This window comes from Puma concolor, chromosome A1 (genome assembly GCF_028749965.1).
Source record: "Puma concolor isolate L17-30 chromosome A1, mPumCon1.1.hap2, whole genome shotgun sequence".
NCBI lineage: Eukaryota > Metazoa > Chordata > Mammalia > Carnivora > Felidae > Puma > Puma concolor.
In genome coordinates this window covers 128,049,956-128,069,849 of record NC_141667.1, presented here as the reverse complement: position 1 = coordinate 128,069,849, position 19,894 = coordinate 128,049,956, and the positions used below count along the sequence as shown (strand labels likewise).

General features: G+C 48.7%; 1 protein-coding gene across 1 annotated transcript in view; it reads right to left on the bottom strand.

Moving 5' to 3' along the window:
• The window catches only part of TRPC7 (transient receptor potential cation channel subfamily C member 7), a 142,768-nt gene that overhangs the window by 12,742 nt on the left and 110,132 nt on the right, over nucleotides 1-19,894 (bottom strand). Inside the window, exons 7-8 of the mRNA XM_086719352.1 lie at nucleotides 18,467-18,731; nucleotides 3,350-3,545 (exon numbers count right to left, since the gene is read on the bottom strand). Of these exons, the coding sequence (XP_086575478.1) occupies nucleotides 3,350-3,545; nucleotides 18,467-18,731 (461 nt within the window). The remainder of the gene's footprint in view (nucleotides 1-3,349; nucleotides 3,546-18,466; nucleotides 18,732-19,894) is intronic.

The window sequence follows — 19,894 nt, the reverse complement described above, 5'->3', positions numbered from 1 at the left end:
AACTACTCATCCCCTGGTCTTTCCCCTGGAGTTGTGCTAAGGGCTCAAATGCAAGGGATGCTGCGTGTAGGGCTCCAGAACCGGCCCCGGGGTCGGGGAGGCTGCCTGATGGCTGGTAGTGGAGCTGGGCTCCAGGGGGTGAGTAGTTCTCTACCAAGTCGGATGTGCATTGGGTGGGGGTGGAGAAGAGTGGGAGTTAATGAGTAGAGAAGGCAAGAGGAGTGCAAACAGCTTTTCTGAGAAAGCTGCCAGGAAAGAGCAGGAGAGAAAGAGCTGGAAAGCAGGATGGAGGGAGGATTTTTTTTTTGTTACTTTTTTTTTTTTTTTTTAAGATCCAGAGTCTCATTTAAATGCTGACAGGAAGGGCGAAGGTATGCGCGGAGCAGGGGTGAGTGCAGTGGTGGCCCCTGAGGAGGCAAGAGAGAGGGCAGGGAGCCAGGGCACGCAGGCAGGGCAGCTCGGATGGAGAAGGCCTCTCTCTCAGCCACGGGAGGGCAGGTGGGGGCATGGCAGGTGTAGAGGCAGGCGGGCCCGCGGATTTGGAGAGTAGGTGTTCGAGATCTGTTGACCGAGTAAATAAGCGTTCTTGTGGAAGGATTCACAAATTTATACCTCATCAAAGTTCAGCGTGACCATGAACACTGGGCAGCGTCTAGTGGCCTCGTTCTGTGTCTCAGGGTCCTTGTCCACGCACCACCGGCAGGCCAGGGGAGGTGTGGGCTGCAGTGAACCGTGACGCAAAGCGGTGCTGGGGTAACTGGACGTGACAAGCCCACGTGACATCATGGCTCTGCCCACCCCGCCCCCAACTAGTGGGCGTCTCTCCACACTGAGCCACAGTGATTTACGTGCCACATTCGTTTGGACCAAAGCATGGCGTGCTTGTTAGGATGGAGTACAATGCCCAGGGTGAGTGGTACAGAGGTCTGCACGTTCTCTAGGTGCCGTGTGGTTTCTCTTACATATGGGGAAACTGAGGCCCAGAAGGGTGGGGGTGGGGGCTGGTTAGCAACAGCTCATCCACGTAAGGGACCAAATATGTACACCATTAAAAAAAAGATTTTTGTCCAGGGATACAGTGCTGCATTTTCCTGTGGGTGGCAGCGGGGGGAGTGGGGAAGAGACTAGGCTTCATGCTGGCTCACCTCTTCCTCTTACCTCTTCCTTCTTCTTGCACAGCCTGCCCTCCTGTAGGCCCAAAATGCCACATTGTTTCACCCTTCCCTCCTTGGCACATGTTCCTGCTGTTCAGAATACTCTGTTTTGGACTGTGTGTGTGTGTGGGGGGGGGGGGGGCGTGTTATGAGCCAAATGTATCCGCTAAAATTCATATGTTAAAGCCCTAACCCCAGTGCCTTAGAATGTGCCTCGATTTGGAGACAGGGCTTTTACAGAGGTGAGTAAGGTTCAATGACGTTGCTAGGGCGGGTTCTGATCTAACATGACTGGTGTCTTCCTAAGGAGTGGTAGAGTTACCAGGGATGCTTACACAGACAGGAACGGCCCTTTGAGAACACCAGGAGCAGGCAGCCCTCCGCAAGCTGAGGAGAGAGGCCTTGGAAAAAAACCAACTCTGCCAACATCTTGCTCTTGGACTTTGAACCTCTAGAACTGTGAAGAAATCGTTTCTGTGTTTCAGCCCCTCAGTCTGTGGTATTTTGTTATGGCAGCCTAGCAAACGAATGCATGGAGGTCTTTAATTGTTTTCTGTGTGAGAAATACACTAATACTTGTCTTATACAAGGCTTGAGTACACAGGTATATACCAGGCAGATGTGACGGTCCCCTTCCAATCTCTCTCCTTTTCTTCCTTTCCCCAGAGGACGCCCTGGGTCAAGAATGTGCTACTTTTTCTCTACCTTTCTCTGCTCTTTCTTTCTCTCTTTCTTTTTTTTTTTTTAATGTTTATTTTTGAGAGAGAGACAGAGCGTGAGCAGAGGAGGGGCAGAGATGCCCTCTCTTTCTTTATATGCATTCGTATTGTTATGTAGATAAGATTTTCCTACCTGTATTTTTCTACAACTTGCGCTTTTTCCCCACTTAACAATATCACAGAGATTTTGTCTTGTCAGCACAAACAAGTTTTTCTCCTTGTATATACAGTGTTCTGAAGTCTATACTGTATCAGAGGTTATTGAAATGCTCTGATGTTGATGGGCTAGCTCCACGTTTTCCCTGCAGTGAACATCTATTAAAATCGTATTTCTGCGTGGATCTATTCCTCGAACTGGAATTGTTGAGTCAATTCAAAAGAGGTTAGTGTGTTTCATTAATTTTTAGCTTATTTATTTTACGTTATAGTAAGTAAAACAATAATAAGATTTCTGCCCCCCAGCTACCGCCTCTCAGCAGGCATCCCCCGCTATGCTTGGTCTGGGTACTTTTACAGGCTTCTTTTTCAAATGCTTACCCAATTACAAATGAGCACGGACGCCCTTTTCTTCCTTTCTCGCACAGCGAAAGCGCACCACAAACATTGTCCTGCAACTTGATTTTTTTTTTTACTTAGTGCTATAATTTGCAGGTCTTTCCCCATCCGTCTGTACAGGGAGAGCATTTTCGTTCTTTCTACAAGCCACACAGCATCTTGATGTTCAGATGCATCATAAGCCACTTCACTAGATTCCTGTTAATGCTCATTTGTTTGTTTTTAACTTCTTGCTCTTCCCCAAAAGGCTGCAATCACTAGCTTATGGTATGTGCCTTTTAGATTTTGATAAGCCGCCTCCTCTGATACATTCTCTGCACTCCCTTAGCTATCTGGAAAAATTGTATTAGTCCTCGAATGGCCTTCACGCATCATCTCTGGATGCTTCTCTGCTGCCGATCTCGTGCACCTGGTAAGACTTCTCTGGGTGTGCAGGGCCCAGGACACTGCACTTTGTTGACTGATGTATCTGGTTTTCTCAAAGGACAGAGTTCTTAGAGGGCAGGGACTGTCTTAGTTGTCTGTGTGTTACCAGTGCCTAAGCACAGGCATTTCATACAGTAGGCATTTAATAAATAATACGTGAGAGGCAGAGGGAGTGTTGGCTAAAAGATACAGTCATTCCAGTTTGCCATGGGCCTCCTGCATGCTGTCCTGAGGGGACATGTGAAAGAGGGAAGCATAAAAGACCCTGATTCTTCCCACCCTCGTTGGGCCACTTTATGTGTGGTGGCCACCCTGCCACGTGGCGGGTTGATCGAAAGAGCTCCTTGGAGCCCCGTGGGAAGAATGCTGGTCATTTGCTGTTCCGGCTTCACACGTAATAACTCACGGGCTTCTAATATCATTACCCTCACTGCGGCAAACAGCCACGCAAATTAAACCAAAGGGTAGAGAACAGTTTCACTTAGCTGGTCTTACCTCAATTTCCTGATACGAGTTGTTGATCATGGCTATTAGCATATTGAGCAGCACGACCACCATGGTGACGTTATAAACGCCATAAAGAACGTAGCCGATGTTCTCTATGAATTTGTGGTCGTATTTCAGCACCACCGAGATGACTTCAGACAAGCCAAAGATGGACCAAAATAAGGTTTTAAAACTTTCTTCAACCCTGTAATGAAAGACAGTCTCTTCAGGCAGTTCTGCATCTGCTAACACTCTTTGCACAAAAGTTCCCATCACCCAGACTTTGGTGGTTATCCCGGAGTGGGGCTGGGCTGGCTGGTGGAGACAGGTCTTCTGAAATAATAGCAGGTTCAGATTTCTAAGAAGACTTTGACAAAAATATTATAAAGGGCAGTCTCTTTCTTTTCCATTCAGTCCATCTATTGGGACTCTGGGCTATGGTATTGTTTTAATCTTGCAAGTAATTAAACATTTTTTTAAAGTTATTTAAAAAAATTTTTTTAACATTTATTTATTATTGAGAGACAGAGACAGACAGAGCATGAGCAGGGGAGGGGCAGAGAGAAGGGGAGACACAGAATCCGAAGCAGGCTCCAGGCTCTGAGCCGTCAGCACAGAGCCCGACGCGGGGCTGGAACTCACAAACCGTGAGATCATGACCTGAGCTGAAGTCGGATGCCTTACCGACTGAGTCACCCAGGGGCCCCTAATTAAACATTTAAATATTTAAAATTAATTTTTAAAAATTAAAAAATTAAACATTTAAAATTCAACACCAGGGCACATGTTTGTTCTTATACGCTATCAGCCTCAGAAAGCACATTCTTCCTAAAATCTCCTCTTGAGTGTCTCTTCTCAGACCTCCCAGCCCCACGTGAATGTGGGGGGGAAAGGATGGTGTCCACTGTTAGAGGCAGCATCATCGGTTCCTGGCCCTGGTCACAGAGCAGCTCACTTAAGCCTCGTGATCATCTTACTACCTCCATTTACATATGGAAGCACGGGCACTCAGAGCCTTACCCTTTCTCAGTGGCGCCCTACCGGAAGGTGGGGTGCAGGCCCACGCACATCTGAGGTCTCCAAAAGCATGTACTTCTAACTACCACGCTTTCCCACCCCCTGGCTCTGGATAGTGAGGCCAGCCACATAGCTCACATCCTCTCAACTGGAGTTGAGTTACGAGAATAGGGAGTTTGGTGTGTCCGTATTATTCATGTTTACCAGGCAACTGTCTAAGCCTCACCCTACAGCTCACTCAGGGTTGACATTCCATGTGTTTGGAGGGCATTGCGGGGAAGATCTGGCTTTTAGGACACTGATCTTTGACTCTTTAGAGACTATGAACTTAGGAGAATACCCTAGCGTTTACAGTCAGATCCAAGCATGTTTCACGGTCTATACTTCGTGGCTAGGTCCCCGCGTGAGGTTTACAACGTAGAATCCAATGAGAAAGCTGGGTTTGGGTTGGGTGGTTTAGAACACACCCGTGCATCTGGTAACATCCGAAGGGTTATAGGCAGTTCTTCTGGTGTGCATCTAGTTTTGAGGTACATGATGAGAAAGCACTTTCTTTTTTCTCTTTAACATTTCAGGTTTTCAACATTCACCCACAGTGGCCAGGATTAGCTAGATCTCAAAAAAATATCAGCGTTTCTTAAGGACTGGTATTTATTTGACAAGATGTACAAAAATACTAGTGTTTGTCCCTTGGGCTAAAAATCCAGCTCTGACTCGCATGAATTTTCAGCTCTCCTGTGTGTGAGTACGTGTGGGCGTACGTGTATGTGTGCGTCTAGCCAGCTGTTTGACTCATTCCCTATGCATCCCCGAGTCTGAAAACTGAAAATTGAAGTGGGTTTTTGTTGTCATCACTTGTTTCTGGTTTCTTTGAAAACTGTGAGGTTGGAATATTTGATTCATTTTACTTTTAATAGGAAGGAATTTAGTGAGGGGTTTGGAAGTAATGACTGGGTATCAGGCCATTCTTTTAGAGCCCCAGCTCCTGATGCTATTACGAGAAAGATGTTATTCTTCCTGTGAGATAAAGCATCCATTTTGTGTGGAAAAGATGGCACTCAGTGTGTGGGCATGATTCCATGCAGGTATTGCCTTCGATTAAGAGGTAAGCTTTTGGCTATCACCCTAGTGGAAGGAAACAGTGGCAGAGAACCCGTGGATGAGCCCCAAATCCCAAACTGGAAGGAGACGGCAGAATGTGATCTGACAGTTGTTCCCTTCCTAATCGGATCAGCAGAAAACCGGAGGGCACACTATCTCAGCAAGGGACTGGGCAGGCAGGCATTGGTCCAAGATTTGTGCACTTACCATGAACGTCCTAAGAAACGGATAACATATGCAACTGGGAGATGCTTTACAGAAATTCATCTTCCATTGCTTACCTCGGAAAACCCCGCAAACCTTTGGCTGACACAAATGAAGCAGGCAATTATAGAACATTCAGGGAAAGTCTCCTGAATTTTGATTAGGGAAACTGGCCTAGATTCAGCATGTATTTTTTTTTTCTCATTTGCTTCTTCCTATGAATTTTGCCACTAAGCTCTGATTTATCCTTGATGCCTTCGCTTAGGCATTCTATGTAACAGAATAATCTGAAGGAGGCAGAGCTAGCCCGCTAAGCGGTATGTGTTCTAGTAAAAGAATATTTACAGATCCCTAAATCCAATTCGTGGCTCAGCTCCTCCTCCATCAGATTCTACTCCTGCCCCCTTGGACTGCTGATCCTTTTGGTTATCTGGCTTCCAGACAATCTTCATACCTGTTTCATTTCTATATTTGAAAGATTCGTCTCTGCATTGGAATTTGGCTATGACCCCAGCATGAAAGTGACCCCCTCCAGCGCATTAACATATGCACCTGACTGGGCAGGAAGGGGTCTTAGCCAAAGTATACGTTTTTAACAATCTCTCATAAACTCTTTAGGGAGTGTCCCTAGCCCTGTGTCCCCCTATTATGGGGAAAAATGGGTTGTCATAGCAAAGACCTCCTTTTAGGAAAAGCTGGGTCCATCAGCATGAATAATCCAAAATGGCTAGATTCATCCTTGGTATCTGTTGGGTCTTTCTTGTGTACTTACCCTTCTTGACATGAACTGGATTAACTGAATAGATTAATTTTCTTGTTGTTTCTCAGGAGGGACCTTAGGGGCTGAATTATGTGCAATTAGCTAAACGGTAGTCAGTACAATATTTTACCCATAGCTCAAGCCATATAAGTAAATTCTGAATGCAATCGAAGAGGTCAATGTTACAAAATGACAAAATAAAAAAAAAGAATAAAATACTGTTATTTATATAATCTTGGGCTGGGAGACATTTCAGAAGATAGGGAAAGATGGGGAGATTTGACCCCGTAAAACTTTACATGTATACAACAAAGGCATAATAACGAACAATGAAATGCAAAAGACTAAGTGAGAAAAGAAATTTTATCTGTGATACGGTGACAGACACTGGATGTCTTTCTTATATAAAGAGATCTTATAAATCAACAGGAAAATGGCAGACATCCTAGCAGGAAGCAAAAGGGGGGGAAAGAAACTTCTATGAAAACTTGATGCTTTTTATGGTAAGTAGAGCTTCACAGTTAACTTGAAATGCTATGCTAGCGGCATCTTCTGGTTTAATATGTGGCAGGAAATAAATGAAACGTGTCCTCATTGCCCCGAGTGGGAAAAGGCTGTGTTACTTTGACCTTGGAAACCTACCATAATATATTCTCAGAAGGCTGGCCTTGGAAAGAAGCCAGTAGTATATTACAAGTGTCAAGAGCGTGGGCACGGAAGCTGGCCTCAGTGTTTCATGAGGTTATGATGCTCTCTGAGTTATGTATTAATTATTAGCCACAATTTTCAGGAGCTAGGGGACCTAGGGCATGGGGCAGAAGGCCAGTCACTGTGGAGGTTGGGGGCTGTCTTTCAGGAAGATAGGGTCTTGGAACTGGCTTGGCTGATAATCGCCGTGAAGCCACTTGTCTCACACAAAGCCCCTAGTGTCAACCAGCTGGTCTCAAGGCTAAATGTGAGGTTCCTTACTCCCAGAGGTAGTGGTCATCGGTTCCGCATCCTCTTCCAAACCACTCTGCCTGTCTACCGAGTTTGTCACAGATTCCCTCAACTGTGTCCATCACAAGAAGCTTCACAGACATAGCTGGAGGGGTAGTAAGTAAGAGCAGAGGTGCGTGGCTGGGTTCAAATCCCAGCTCCACCAGGTACTGGCTGTGTGAGTCCGGGCATGTTACAAAACCTCTCTGGTTCTCGCTTTGCTCATCTGTGAAAGGGCATAGAGGTGCTCTATTACTCAGTTGCCATGAAGATTGACCGAACGTCCTTATGCAACGTACATAAAGCAAGTCCAAAAGATGGTAGCTGTTATTTTTGTTCGTTTATTTGCCAGATATCCACTGAACTCTGTGTGCCAGGCAGTGTACCCCAGACCTTGCTTCTGTCCTTGTGGAGGTCCCAGTCTAAAGCAACCCCAGCTAGGTGACAGAATGCTTGCTGCAAGGCTGTAGAAGGCACGTGTGCTCTGCTGGCCTGGCCTTACCCGGCATCACACCAACCCCTCCGGTGCTGCCACACAGGGCTGAATGTAGCTAATAATTCAGGTGATTATTGACCTCATTGAAAAAGCCCATCTTCCTTCCTACCTGCAAAGATCATCACAAACCCTTGATTTCATGCAAATCCTCTTTCTGGCTTCTCCAGCCCAGGCTGTCTTGTGGCATTTGACTCTTGGCTTGTATTGGAAGGGACTGAAAAGTTGAGTCAATAGGCCAGCCTAGCATAAGAAGTGCTCCTAATGAAGGAACAGAGGAAAAGCGCCTGTGAGTGATGTTGAATAGGCTGTGATTCACCCCTGCTCCCACTGTGCGGGGGTGTGTGTCGGGGGAAGGCTGGGACTGATTTGTCAGGCAGAAGGCCGGGGCATGGTAATCAGTTCTCTCCCAGGTCTGTCTCGCCTGGATAATGGGGCTTTAATAACATGTTGCCTGAAGAGGCGGTTGTGTATGGGTTTCAGAGAACAAACTGATCAACAAGGCGAGGGTTTGGGGAGATTGTTAGGAAAATTGCCGCTTCTTCAGAATGTCATGATGCCCTCCCCACGGGCGGTGGAACTCTGCCCAGCACCCCCCCCCCCCCATTCCCCCAAACAGTTCAGTTCGGTTATCTACCCAAAGCTGCACATAGCAGGCTAAAATTAAGCAGGAGACTAGCTCCCGAAAGGCTGCTTCTCAAGTTGGGAAGACAATAGCGGGTCCTGTGCTAGAGATCTGCTGAGGTAGAGATGATGCTTGCCTGCCATCCCGGCTGGGAGGATGGATGACAGAGCTTGGAGTATACAGAGACCCTGCACGAGCACTGGGTTTCTCTAATGCCCGGTTGTGGGGACCCAGGGCTGCCGGGCCAGGCTCAAAGGTGAGCGGAGAGAGGCAGACACCCAAGGAAGTCTGAACCTTGCCCCTCATGTTCTGCAAGGTTGTGTCCCTGAATTACCTCTTGGTTTATCCCGGGTCCTAAATGAGAAGTTTGATTTAGAGTGTCCAGAAATAGACGAGGCTGGCCCCAGAATCAGTGCCAGGGAACGGGGGTCCACAAACCCTGTGCAGCCGGGACTTACTCATACTGGGGGCCTGGTTGCTCCTGGAGGGCAGAGCTGTGTCTTCTTCACTCTTGGAACTCCAGACCCTAGTACAGAATGTGGAGCACTGACCCCACTGTCAGGACAGGTAGGGTATGGAGAGGTAGTCAGAAGCAGTTTCTGAGTCTGGCAAACCTGACTTTGAATGTGAGCTTCTGGCCAAATAACAGCCTTTCCAGGCCTCTGTTTTTCTAGCTGTAAAATGGGAAAACTCTACAGTTTCTCCTTCATAGGGCTGTTGTGAGGATTAGATGAATTAATTCAAATGCTTTGTGAAGCGCATTAAAATACTGCCTGGCAGGTAACAAATATGCGATGAATGTTACTGATCTTGTTATTACGTGTTTTTTCTTTCTTTACTGCATTAGGCTCCAGCATCAGGCTGAGAGTCTCGCACAGCCTACAATCAACTGTCCGCATAATCCTTTGAAAATAGCAGTGGGAACCTTCCCCTCCCCTTTAGTGGTTTTCCCTCAAAGGATCCATTCAGTCACTGAGGATGCCTCAAGGCCCCTCATAGTCTGACTCCCTGCGGGTTCCCTGACTGCAGCCAGAGAGTTCCCTCAGCCTGGAAGGCCCTTCCCCCTTCTCTATGAGTGGCCAGTGGCCGCCCCTCATTCTCCTCAGGCATCACGCTGCAAACTTGATTGTCAGGGGCTCAGATAGGGCCTGATGCCCTTGTTGAAGGAGGCCTCCCTAGCTTACTCTTGCGTTCAGTGTTTTTATTTCTTTCCTAGCCTTCCGCATTTACTCTATAATGATCTTCTTTATCTCTGTTTTAGTTTTTAAATTTTTTTTCTTTTTTTTTTGCCTCTTGTCCTTCTTTTCCCGTCCATGGAGGAATGTGACCTCCATGAGGGCAGGGCCTACTGATTTGCACACTGCTCTGTCATGGGTGCCCAGACATGCGCTCCCCCCCACCCCCCGCCCCGGCTCATAGGAGGGACTCAGTAAACACTTGTCAATAAATGATTGAATGCTGGGAAACCGAGGCACGAGGTGACTTGGTCTTAGCTGGCCGGCTTCAGACCCACCCAAGGAATAGCGCTTCTGATAATATCTCTAGAGCCAACCATGGACAGCCATTTCCTGTCACTCTGTCGCTTTGGGGAAGGGCAATTTGATCATTCTTATTGCCACCCTAGGATCGAGTGTTAGTGAATAGAAAGGTAGGGCTCTCTCCGCAGTAACGTGGCGATGGTCAGTTTGAGAACAAGATGGGAGATGTGGAGCAGGGCCTGGAAATATGCTATGAAGCTGCCATCGAAAAGAGCACATCTTCTTTCTATCCTCAAGCTTTTCTTTCGCTCATGAACTTGTGGGCTCCCAGCCTGTTCTAGAAGCTTAAAGGTACCAACCAGGCTTTTAAAATGTCATGTCACGAATAAGCAGGAAGAGCGGGCTAAATGAACATCATATGAGAGTACAGTGCTGCCTTAATGGGTGCACTCATGCTTCTGAACTGGTCCGGGAAAAGATCTATGTTTTTATCACTTCCTGGAGAATTATGCAAAGATGAGAACTTATATTAGACTCAAACTATTTTTTTGAAACATAACGATCATTTCCAGATGCCCGGCCTCTCTGAGCCTGACCCGGACCCCATTCAGTGACCCCTGCTGCCTGCTTTGCCAAGTTTCAGAACCTTCCTACTACTTTTCCCCCATGACAGAGGCCATAATAAGCCCCCTTATTCCCCCAAACCCTTACGCCTAGCTTGAATTTCAAAGACGAAAGGCGAGATTATAGCTTTCAGAATATAGTAAACTATGACATAACACTTCTGTATGAGAGATGCCCAGATTTCACCACTGACCCGGAATCCTGGGAGAATGTGTCCCCTCTAAAGCCCAGCTGGCCGGTTCCGTTCCTGGTTCCCACCTACAGACACATTCATCGGGCTGGGCAGAAGAGTGTGCATGGCAGCAGGCCACAGTCCGGTGATGCCACAATGTGGGCTTTCCCTGGTTTCTCTCACCTAGCGCTTGGTTATAGAGAGTCTTACTAGTGGGCAATAGCATCCAGCCTCTGCTGCCCCAGCAGGACCTCCTCTGTAGCCAGATCCTTCCTGGCCCTATGACCCTTTGCTGTCAGGAGGCCCTCCCCCCCCGGGGCTCATCACTGCTTTTTAGACATCTCGGGGCTTGTATGGCTCATCTGTCTCCCTTTCTTTTCTCTTCCTCGGGCCAGGGAAATCTCAGGCTCTTCTCTTCTGTTTACAAAGAACAATATGGCATTTTTAGCTGAGGAGCCTACTTTGCTCCTTCGGCAAGTCTCTGCTTGGCCCCTGGCGCTGTGAGCATGGGGCCTTCCTTCTCAAGGCCCTACACTTCCTCCAATCCCTTAGGACACTGACTTCTAGGCGTCTGCCTGGATCTGAGTGTTTGCTTTCGGCTCTGCTGGCTATGGTTCCTGGGGATGGTGGAAGCCCCCATCTCTCCCCTGAGCCACCAGGGCTCTTGCCTTTCTCTCCATCCTATGCTCCTCCAGATGGCCTCCCCCAGGTCCTTCTAGGGCCTTCCAACTGTCAAAACCCAAAGAACATCCTCCTTCCCTCAGAATCCCCATGTTCAGTCAGTCATCACATCTCCACTCCTGCCTCCCCAGGGTCCCTTTCCATCTCCTTTCTCCATCCCCCGGGCACTGCCCAGGTCAGGGTCCTGTCCTCCCTCCCATGGCTCCCTGCTGCAGCCACCTAATGGACCTAGTTCAGCTCTCCTGGGAGCTGCCCTTCTTTTAAGGTCCTTTCTCTCAGGATATCTCATTTTGTAAACATGCCCTCATTCCTGTGACCTATCTTCCCAGCCAGTCTGCAAGTTCCTTGAGGGGAGGGGCTGTGGGTGTTTTCACTCATGATAAAATCTCGATCTTGGTGTTCCCGTCTCACCCCTTCCAAAGCACCCTTCAAACAGGTGCCCCAGCCTTTCCGGACTCGTAAAGTCCTTCACGACCTGGATGCTCCTGGATTATTTTATGTAATCTCTCATTTCCCCAAACTCCTGCTTATTGGAAGTTCTCCAAAAATTCTCTGCTCCTTTACTTTGAATGACTTCCTAGTCATCCTCCAAGATCCTTCAAGGCCACCCTCTCCATAAACATTTCCCTGACCCTGCTGGGCACAGTTCAGCGCTTCCTCCTCACCGTGCTGCCCAAGTACCCTTTGATGTGGTGAAATAATGATGCTATTTTTTTTTTTTTTTTGAATTCCCCACTTGTTTATGAGTTCCTCAGGGACAGGAGGATAGTCTTTTTTTTTTTTTTTTTAATTTTTTTTTTCAACGTTTTTTATTTATTTTTGGGACAGAGAGAGACAGAGCATGAATGGGGGAGGGGCAGAGAGAGAGGGAGACACAGAATTGGAAACAGGCTCCAGGCCCTGAGCCATCAGCCCAGAGCCCGATGCGGGGCTCGAACTCATGGACCGCGAGATCGTGACCTGGCTGAAGTCGGACGCTTAACCGACTGAGCCACCCAGGCGCCCCTAGTCTTTTTTTTTAATGTTTGTCTAGACAGTGTGAGCAGGGGAGGGGCAGAGAGAGAGAGAGATGGAGAGAGAGAGGATCCCAAGCAGACTATGTGCCACCCGTGCAGAGCCCAATGCAGGGCTTGATCTCACACTGTGAGATCATGACCTGAGCTGAAATCAAGAGATATTTAGAAATAAGGTATGTAGAGCTCTCAGGTTCTCAACAATAGGTACATCTGAATCCAGTAGGATCTTCTGTAGAGTTTAGTGCCACAGGAAAGACACCCAACTTTTACAGAGACTCACCCTTGACTTTGGAGCTGTGGTGTGGGGGTGGGGATCCCACTCTTGGGAATTTCAGGTCAAGGATAGGAGTCAGGCAGATCTGAGTTCAGGTCCTTTTCTTGGCTCTGGAGTCTTGGGAAAGCCTAATGTCTCTCTGAACCTTAGTTTTTGGGTAGTAGTGTCTGTGTCAGTCCAGTCTTGGGAGGATTAAGTGAGAGTGTAGATCATGTGTGTGTCGCGAATTGTTCAGCAACAGGGTGACACAGCAGTTCTGGGGTGCGGTGGGCTATGTGGGGCAGAGTCTTCAGGAGCTTCTGCCCCAGCCCCAGTGCCCCTCCAGGAAGGAGGACCTGGTTATTCTGTGGCGCCATGGGGCTGGGGGAGCTGAATCAGCACCTCCTGCCCCTGGCGGCCATATGAATCTCTCCCTTTATAGTATGTGGAAATTTTCCATAACCGTCATGGAAAACAGAAGCTTCTGATTTTGCTTACACTGCTGAAACTCCTTCCATGAAAATGAGTCCTGGGGAGACAGAATAACCTTAGGAGAGGTATTATTTTTGGCTAATAATTTCACTTCCACCTCTTTGCCCCCCGTTGCTCCTGTTCTTCTCTGTGTCCCTGTCCTGCTATGGTCACAATCAGAGTAGAAGGAAACCTACCTTTTTAAAAAAAATATTTGTTTTTGAGAGAAAGAGAGAGAGAGCATGGGGGAGGGGCAGAAAGGGGGGAGGAGAGACAGAGGATACAAAGAAGTGGGCTCTGTGCTGACAGCAGACAGCCTGACATGGGGCTCGAACTCACAAACCAGACGATCATGACCTGAGCTGAAGTTGGACACTTAACCAACTAAGACATCTAAGTGACCCAAGCCAACCCTTTTTGTAGGCATTCTTGCCTAGCTGTGTTTCATCAGCCAGCCCAGGGCTTTTGGTCTCTCTAACACTGTAACCAGAGTGCTGGAACCCCATGGTTTCCATACAGTCTGTAAGCTGAAAATCTCAAAACAACCCCCTCAAAAGGCAGATCCTCTTTGTCTGCTGACTTCCACGATAAAGTTAAAGATGTGTTCGTAATAAGAACAAAATTCCTAACAGAATCAGCAACTTTTCTTAAAGACTTGCTTAAAGAAGAGCACTCTCTGGCGACTTTTTCAACTTTGTCTCTACTTCCTGACCCCTGTCTTGGAATACTTTGATTTTGTACTCTGAGAGCATAAAACTTGTCTGAGCGCTGTCTCTTCCTCCCCTTCGGTCATTCACAGTTTCTCATAGGAGCAGCTTAGAGATAATGAGCTGCCAGCAGGTGCACTATCTGTCATGCCCAGACAGGCCCAGCTCACCAGCCAATGACCCATGCCCTCACCTCCCTGCCCCCCTTCAGCCGGCGCCCCGACACAGAAGCGACTGAGAAAAATAACCCAGCCCTTTGAGAGTGCCCTGGGTTCTGAAGTGGACGGAGGCTGACACGTTGCGAAGCGTTCATAGGATCGATCGGACTCCGGAGCTGACGGGACTTGGCTACCTATTCTGACTCGTACTTACAAAAACAAATCCCACTTGCAGAGCCTGAGAGTCTACCAATGAGACATTTACTGAGGTGAACAAGCCCTTTGCTTTTGAAATACACACCGCTGAGAGCGGCCTCTTTGTCCCCATCTGAGTAATAAGGTTGGATAGCATCAGCGTTTGTCACCCTGTAGCCCTCAGACCACCTTCACAGAGCCCCCCACTGGCTTGTGAATCCAGACTTCTGGGCCCTGCCCTGGAACTTTTGCGATTAGAGTCTCTAGGGGGTGGGACCTCGGAAGTCCTCAGTTCAGCCATTTCCCTAGAGGGTTATGTGGTTTGAGAACCACTGATCTCACTTAAGACGGTTCCTACTGTGCATTTATTAATACCTGAGCAGAAATAGTTCAGTCTGTCTATTTTCTTCTAACCCCCTCACCGAGGTCTGCTGGATGGATGGAACGGGAATTTGGGGTGGGGAGGGAAGAACTGGAACACTTGGGGGGTGTTCAGGTCTGGGCTGAGGCCTGAGGGTCTGCAATTGGCTCTGAAACCTTTGTTCTCTTTCGTTTTGTTCCCAGCCTGTCATTTGGGACAGCCTGTAACTTGGTGAGATGAGGGAACTGGCTATTGTGATCTAAACTGGGACTGCACCCCTAGGGTGAGCAGTGAGCAGGGCTCTGATGGGGCAGCTGTCTCTTGGTGCCTCACAGCCGACTTCCAAAGTGGGCTCTGAACAGCCTTTAGGAACCCCAGCTGTCCTTGAACATGGCAGGTGTGGGGCTGGGGGACCAGCGAAGGGAGGGGTGATGCCTGGTATGTTCCAGCCCAGATTTCCTTTCTGGAGGATTGAGTCTTCTGACTCTTTAGAAGCAGATGAGGGGACCCATCTTACTACAAGCTCCAAATTCTACAGGAGAGAAGCCCCCAGCCTGTGGGAGGTCTAGAGGGAAGATCTGGAGCTAGGCAGGGTGGTCTGGGGACGAGCACACATTCATCTGAGAGGGGGTCATTCAACTTTACCACCAGCATAGTTGGTACACAGTTCTGAGTCCCTGAAAGTGCACATGTCATTCATCCTAACGTGGCTTTTTGCTTATCAAAGATCTCTTAGGGGAACCACCCTAGAGAGCAGTCAAAGGGTGAAAGATGACATTTACAAAAATCCATTCTTTCTTCTCTACTTCACCGCTCTATTGACTGTTTCCTGTTCAATCACATGCCCTGACAGCTGCACATCCCATTTTAGGAACTGCCAAGGCCATAAATTCCCTGTCCTTTCTCCACTGTGCTTGCCTCTGCCATATTTCTACCCTTCCCCATCCTGGAGGGCCTGGGTCCTCTTCGGTTGGATCTCTCGTGTCTGGAAGGTCTCCATTCACTTCCCAGGACATGGAACAAGCTGACCGCATTGCCCCTTTCTTCTGCTTTCATCTTTTCCCATGACTTTCCTGATTCCCACTGATTCCTTCTAGAGATTAGCGGTGGTGCGTCTAGCTGGGAATTGTGGCCAGGTGAGCCCTGCTCTTAGGTCTGACCTTTTTCATTTTCTCCTGTGTCCTGGCACTGACCTTCTGAGCAATTGTGGGCCAGTAGTACAGGCTCCTTGTGAGGAGCAGGGAGAGGGCTTGCACAGAATACCCAGGGTCCTTTCTGAGAAAAGGAACAGAAGTTCACATGGTCAGATCCCCAGTCTTTGGATAACTCTACTGCCTAGAACCTGGCTTTGTTTCCCCTGTTCACTCTGTCATTCTTGTTCACAAAGAATTTAGTGAGCCATACCGTGTGCACGAGGCATTGTGCTAGACTGGAAACACAGGAGGGACCCCGAGGCCTGACCAAAGAGAGTTAAGAGCCTTTGTTCATTGGTGGACATCGTGACTGTTGTTCAATAACCCCCACATCCCATGCTGAGTGGGTACATCTAGCGGATCTAGAGCGAACTTGCCTTTGGTGATTCAAGCTTATTTCGTTCCTGCAACAGCTAATCACTGAGTATTGGAGTCATGTAAAGTAGTCCGGCTGATTCAATAATATACTTGGCCTCATCTGCACAACAGTTTGTAAACGAGGCTGCTGCTCAGAAAGGGTCCTGTGGAGCCAAATCAGTACCCAGGTGTCTGCTCTTGCAGTGAACCCTCCCCCACTTCCTTATTTCCCACTGCCATTCACTGGAGCTTCCTTGTACACCATGCCCTGCATTTGATACTGTTGATACCAATCCTGTGAGGTTGGTCATCTTGGTCTTCTTACTTCAGACCTGGGGACACTGAGGCCCAGGGGATTTAAGCACTTGCCCAAGGCCACGTGGCCCGCTTCCCCTCTGGGAAGAGGAGAGCTCAGTCTGAAACCTGGTCTGTCTGAGCCTTGGGCTGCTGTGGGCTGAGGGCAGAGCCGGGCATCTCTCCGGTGCGTTTCTCAGCCCTGGGCTAGGCACCTGCTCTTTGTAAACAGAACTACTCTGTGCCAGAGAGTAACTGCTTCTGTGGCTCAGCAGCACCAGGGTCCCGCCCTTCTAGGTAGGTCCTGTGGGCCAGGCAGCCGAGTCCATGATTCTGAGCTCAGGGGTACAGTGTTGCTCGTTGTTCTTGGTTTGGGTTCTCGGCGCTAAGTGTCTTCCCCTGATAGGTGATTTCTCCAGGAGAAGGGCTGCAAGCTGGGAACTGCTCAGGGAACCTCAGTGGCTGGGCTCAGCCATTTTTACTGGCCGGGAAACAAATTCTGGGCCACTTAGGATTCCTGGGGACCCATGTCAGGAAGTGCTGGCCCTGCAGGTCCCAGCTGCTGTGCTTCTGCCTGGAGATCTGACTATCCTTCCTTCAAGATTCTGGGTGGGAGCTTGAAGAAGCAGGGGGGAGTTCTGAGCCTGGGTGGGCCAAGGAGAAGACCTAGACCAGTAATACTTGTGTGCTGTGGGCCCTTTGCACAACCACTTCAAGTATTCCTAAAGGGATTTATGAATAAGGCAGAGCGTCATTTCCATTTTCCAGGTGAGGACACAGAGGCATGGATAAATCGAGTGACCTGGCACATAGCCATCAGCTAGTAAATGCCCTTGTCATGCTGTAAACTCAGGTCTCCTTGAGTCTTCCACTAGACCACTGCTCATGCTACTGATGGCCCTCCAGGAGACTGCCTGGCATCGCCCGCAGAGGGGAAGAGCCCTGGGTCTGCGTGGACCCAGGCTCAGTGAGCTCCAACACCACCTCCACGCAGGAGGCCACGGCACTATCTTGCTCTGCGGGCAGCAGCCGCTACTGGACCCTAACATCAGTCGACCTGACAGCACCTTGCCTCTGCTTGTACCCATGCCTCTTGCCTCCCTGCCTGGGCCTTCCCAGCTGCTGCTGATGCACATGATGTCGCCGGACTTGTTCAGTGTCCCTGCACTGTCACTGGTTCACCCGGCCAGGTGCAGAGGGCGGCTGAGCGTACCGACACGCAGACCTATCTCTCATGCTTTGTGGATATGGCTCCCGCAGGGCTGTCTTCAAGGTGCTAGGTGAGTTGGTGTTCTCTGGAGTGAATCTTTTTGTTTTCGAATGTGACTAATGGAAGATAGCAGATGGAAAGGCTGTGGCTGATCAACTGGCTATTTCTCATCCTGATGGGCTATTCTGAGATGCGGTATTTCCATATGATCTTCCCAGAGAGTATGTCATGACCATGCTGTATGTTGTGATAGATGGTGGCTAGGTCAGCACCCTGTATCAGCTCTCCTTCCCACCCCCCACTTTCTTCTTTCCTTCAGTCTTATTTTGTTTGGCTTGCGACTGCCTTTCTCCAGTAAAGCGCTGGCATGCTACGTTGGCCCTGGGCTCTGTTTTTTAGGCAACACAGGCAAATGCAAGAACGGTAGTAATAGTCCTTGCTTTCATGTATTGAGAATAAGCTGTATCCTTGCAATGAATCTTCAGACTAGCCCTATTAAGCAGGTATTATTTTTATCCTCATTTTAAAGAAGAGAAAACTAAAGGTGAGAGAAGTTGAGGAACGTAAGTGGCAAAAATGAAGGTCTAATACAGAGTAAAAACTGGATTCTTTCAACTCCAGAACCTGAACTCTAAGCTGCCCTTGGATAAAGTTGCTGTTAATTTGTAGAAACACCAAGGAAACATGTGCCAGGGGCCACCTGGAAGAGACTCCTAAAGATTCCTGGGGGGAGGGGGCAGGGAGACCCTCCGAGGAGAGCCCTGGGTTACTCACGTACGTTGTAAACGCTGGGTTGTACTTTGCACCTCGGTAGTAGGAGTACAGATTGAACATTCCAATCATGAAGGCCACAAATACCATGATGAAAATGACCATGAACTTGAAGATATCTTTCACAGTTCTCCCCAGCGAGATCTGCAGGGGTCCAAAACTTTCATTGGCTGGCAGGATGTATGCAATCCTGGAGAAGCTCAGCACGACAGCGATGGCATACAGCCCTTCCGATATGATCTGAGGGTCTGAAGGCCACCACTTGTCCCTGGCTGAAAGAAAATAATCCGGGTTACTCGTGGGGTGGGGGGGGGGGGCAGGATCTGCTGTAGTGACTTGTTTCTGGCGGAGAAACCAGGTAGGCATTTTTAGAGGCCTCTAACCTCATCATTGCCATTCCTGCCCTTGAAGTTGATTCCTATGCACTGAAGGTACCACACCTTCCCTCTTGGAATGTGCTAGTCCATCTGGCTGGAGCGCTCTTCCCTCACTTTAAGACCACCTCATTCCAGGTCATCCTTTAAGACTCTGCTCAAGGGGCGCCTGGGTGGCGCAGTCGGTTAAGCGTCCGACTTCAGCCAGGTCACGATCTCGCGGTCCGTGAGTTCGAGCCCTGCGTCAGGCTCTGGGCTGGTGGCTCGGAGCCTGGAGCCTGTTTCCGATTCTGTGTCTCCCTCTCTCTCTGCCCCTCCCCCATTCATGCTCTGTCTCTCTCTGTCCCAAAAATAAATAAAAACGTTGAAAAAAAAAAATTAAAAAAAAAAAAAAAGACTCTGCTCAAGTGACATCTCTTTCAGGAAGCCTTGTGTGACTCCCACAAACTGAGATGGGCTCCCGGTTCCCCTTGGTTCCCTTGTTATCTGTGCACCCTCCGTCATGGAACTTACCGTGCTGCTTCCTATTCTGTCCTCCCTACCATTGTGTGAGCTCCACAAGCAGGGGCTGCTCCAGTCACTGGGGAAGCGTCACGAGGAGGTGGTGGGGCGGGGCACGGGCTTACAGTCAGACAGACCTGAGGTTGACAGTGGCCTTTCTATACAGATGCTGTGTGATGGCAAGCAAGTCAGTTAACGTTTTGGAGCCGGATTTTCTCCATTTGTAAACTGGGTGTAATTTCGTCAACCTCAGAGAGCTGTAGTGGGGGGTAAAATGAAATCATGGATGTAAAGTGCGTAGTCAGCCTAGGGCCTGGCACCCGATGGGTGTTGATAAGTGTTTGTTAAATGACTGAAGGAAATACCACAAGTTTGCACTAGCCACAAATCGAAACAGATGAGCACCCATGAGGGCCGGCAATCTGAAGGATCCTGCCTGAGAAAACGTTCTGGGGTTTTGTTCCTCAGGCAGTGTGTGTCTGGAAGAGTTGCTCTGTGTTTGAGCTAGGGTCTCCAAAGTGGTGACCAGTCATCCAGGTTTGCTATGAGAGTGCTTTTCC